This window comes from Aulonocara sp. 'chitande type north' Nkhata Bay, linkage group LG12 (assembly GCF_057382095.1).
Source record: "Aulonocara sp. 'chitande type north' Nkhata Bay isolate Kocher_YH1m ecotype deep benthic linkage group LG12, A_spYH_male_GT1.1, whole genome shotgun sequence".
In the NCBI taxonomy this organism is placed as follows: domain Eukaryota; kingdom Metazoa; phylum Chordata; class Actinopteri; order Cichliformes; family Cichlidae; genus Aulonocara; species Aulonocara sp. 'chitande type north' Nkhata Bay.
In genome coordinates, this window is record NC_141355.1 from 27,597,986 (window position 1) to 27,600,291 (window position 2,306).

Below are 2,306 nucleotides of genomic sequence, written 5' to 3' on the forward strand. Positions count from 1 at the left end.
AAGGGCGTGACACCAGGTAGTACAAGATTTTTGATTTGACTTCCTGACACAACCTTGTCTCTAGTTGGAACTGAACCAGCAGCCCTTCTTAACTGTGTTAACTACTACACTATCAAGCTGCGTGCTGGTAGTCTAATGATGGCTTGATGATCATAACTACTATATATTTGCAGATTAATAGAAAACAAAGTAAAAGAAAAATAGACATCACACTTTACAGTGTTTTAAAAAACATCTATTTGCATCAGCGCAGTGGTACAAGATATAGTTGCATCATTAAACAGTTTAAAAAGTTTTAGTACACTGTAAAAAAATACTCCATTACTTCATATTCTATTACATGCAAACCTATGTTTTTTCTTACATATAGCATAATACACTTAAAGTAGCAACTCAGAAGTAGGATGGTGTCTGTCAATGTAAAACTAAAATATAGTAGCAGAAGTAATATGATATTACTGTACTAATGCCTTAACATGTAAGCAATGTTGCTGCAGGCAGCTGAGGTGGAACTAAATGATAATTATTACATAATAAAAACTCTGAAAAACACCTTTTGTGGGAAACATGACACACAAACATCTGGAGAAGACGTTTCTTCCGCTCCTTGTCCTAGGAAGGACGTCGGCGCGCCATCTGGTCCTTTATTTTCAGAATGGTCTTCAGTTTTGGCTTCACATTGGGATGAGCACATACTGGCTTTTTGAAGTTCTTTACATACAGTCTGTGGATGCACAAGGAAAAGCAATTAAATACAAATATTAATGTAACCTGAAGTAAAAGGTATTAGCTTACAGTTTGATTACTGATCATTATTTAACTGAAACTGTGCAGCTGAGGAATGCATGATTACATGAATTATGTATCATGTAATAACTACAAAATTACCTGTAACCTTTTGGAAAATTAGTTTTCAACACTTACACAAGTGCTTGGATGTCACAGGCACTGTTGCTTTCCTGCATCTCCCATCTTTGAACGTTCATCAGTATTCGTGGCCGGATGTCACTCTTTGTATTTATGCAGCATTTTGGAATTCCAGCTGTAAGGTATAACCAAATGTAATGTATGTTTTTATGGAGCCTCATAAAACTGAACAGGATTAAACATTTCATGTCATGTAACAGTGGTCATTGTTAAACAGATAAGAAGCATTATACAAAATGTCTTTAAAAACACTGTATGAACACTAAAATTATTGAAAAAACAGACAAGTGTTTTCACCATTTCTAAACTTTAGGAGGAATGTGGTAATCACACAGCTGCACACATAAAGAGCTCTAAGTGTCAATTTATTTACTTATTTTGGATGCACCTGATGTATAAATCAGTGCATATTCAGTCCAAATGTCTCCTTGATTTTGCCAAATGTATTTGGCCTGAGTGTCCTTACCTTCACTGGAGGTGATGGCCAAAGTGCACAGACAAACAATCACAAACCCAACTTTCACATCCATGATGGCAGAGCAAGTGTGGGGAGGTAACGTGTCTTTGGTGTTTAAATACTGACACAGAGGTCCTGCACATGCCTGTGCACACACCTACGAAGATCCAGAGAAGCACATGTGAACATCTGAACGTCTCTTTGAATGGAACTCGGTAATTAAAATGCATTGAAAAGGTATTAGTATAGTATTGGTATTAGTAAAGTATTTACGAAAAGAAAAGTTACTTTCGTTTCCAGCTTAACTCTTTGTTCAAACAGTCAGTGCTCATAAATACAGGTATGATGCGCCAAAGCAGGCTCTGACAGGTTTAATCACCACTCTTTGAACAGAATCTTACTTGACTGATTGATATGAAATTTAAAAAAAATGGACGACACACCCAGAGTCAACATTCAATACAGTTCACTGCTAAAGGTCAAATTAGAACACAAAGAACGTCAGATTTCAGTCTTTTCAGGGATATTTTCCAAGTCTGGGGACAAATTAAGATGTGTGATTAGCGCAAAGCTCGGTAATAACATTTAATAACTGATTAATTTTGTTGTTAAGAGTTCAAGTGGCACTTTGAAGTACTGATCATGCAGGAAACTTGACACTTTTTACCCTTTAATGAATGCGCATGAGCAAGATTGTGTTGATGAACTCAACTTTTGGGCACACAAATAAATAAACAAATAAAAAATGCACGGTTAAGTCATTTTAAAAGTGTCGTCCTGTTTTCCAACCTCTTTAGAGCCAAGGTTCATTGTGTACCCAGGTGTGGTTTTCAACTCTTACGTGTTGTGCAATTTAACTGAGCGTGCAAGCATACAGTATAATTACTGAGAAAAAAAGAAAAGAAAAACATGCTGAAAGGAA

At 36.1% G+C, this 2,306-nt stretch overlaps 1 protein-coding gene across 1 annotated transcript; it reads right to left on the reverse strand.

Annotated features, from left to right (window-relative positions):
• Nucleotides 1-213: 213 nt before the first annotated feature.
• ccl27a (chemokine (C-C motif) ligand 27a) lies at nt 214-1,547 on the reverse strand. The gene is made up of 3 exons (XM_086314738.1): nt 1,394-1,547; nt 925-1,042; nt 214-724 (listed from the first exon to the last, which is right to left on the reverse strand). Exons 1-3 carry the CDS (start codon nt 1,455-1,457, stop codon nt 613-615), a joined length of 294 nt encoding a protein of 97 aa, XP_086170864.1. The 5' UTR covers nt 1,458-1,547; the 3' UTR covers nt 214-612.
• Between the last annotated feature and the right edge of the window lie 759 nt (nt 1,548-2,306).

Bases quoted from the DNA above. Each gene is read 5' to 3' on its own strand.
- ccl27a (XM_086314738.1), bottom strand. From the start codon at position 1,457: ATGGATGTGAAAGTTGGGTTTGTGATTGTTTGTCTGTGCACTTTGGCC. The intron at 1,043-1,393 runs GTAAGGACACTC...TATACCTTACAG, and splicing joins GGCCATCACCTCCAGTGAAG to CTGGAATTCCAAAATGCTGC. The intron at 725-924 runs GTAAGTGTTGAA...GTGCATCCACAG, and splicing joins TGTGACATCCAAGCACTTGT to ACTGTATGTAAAGAACTTCA.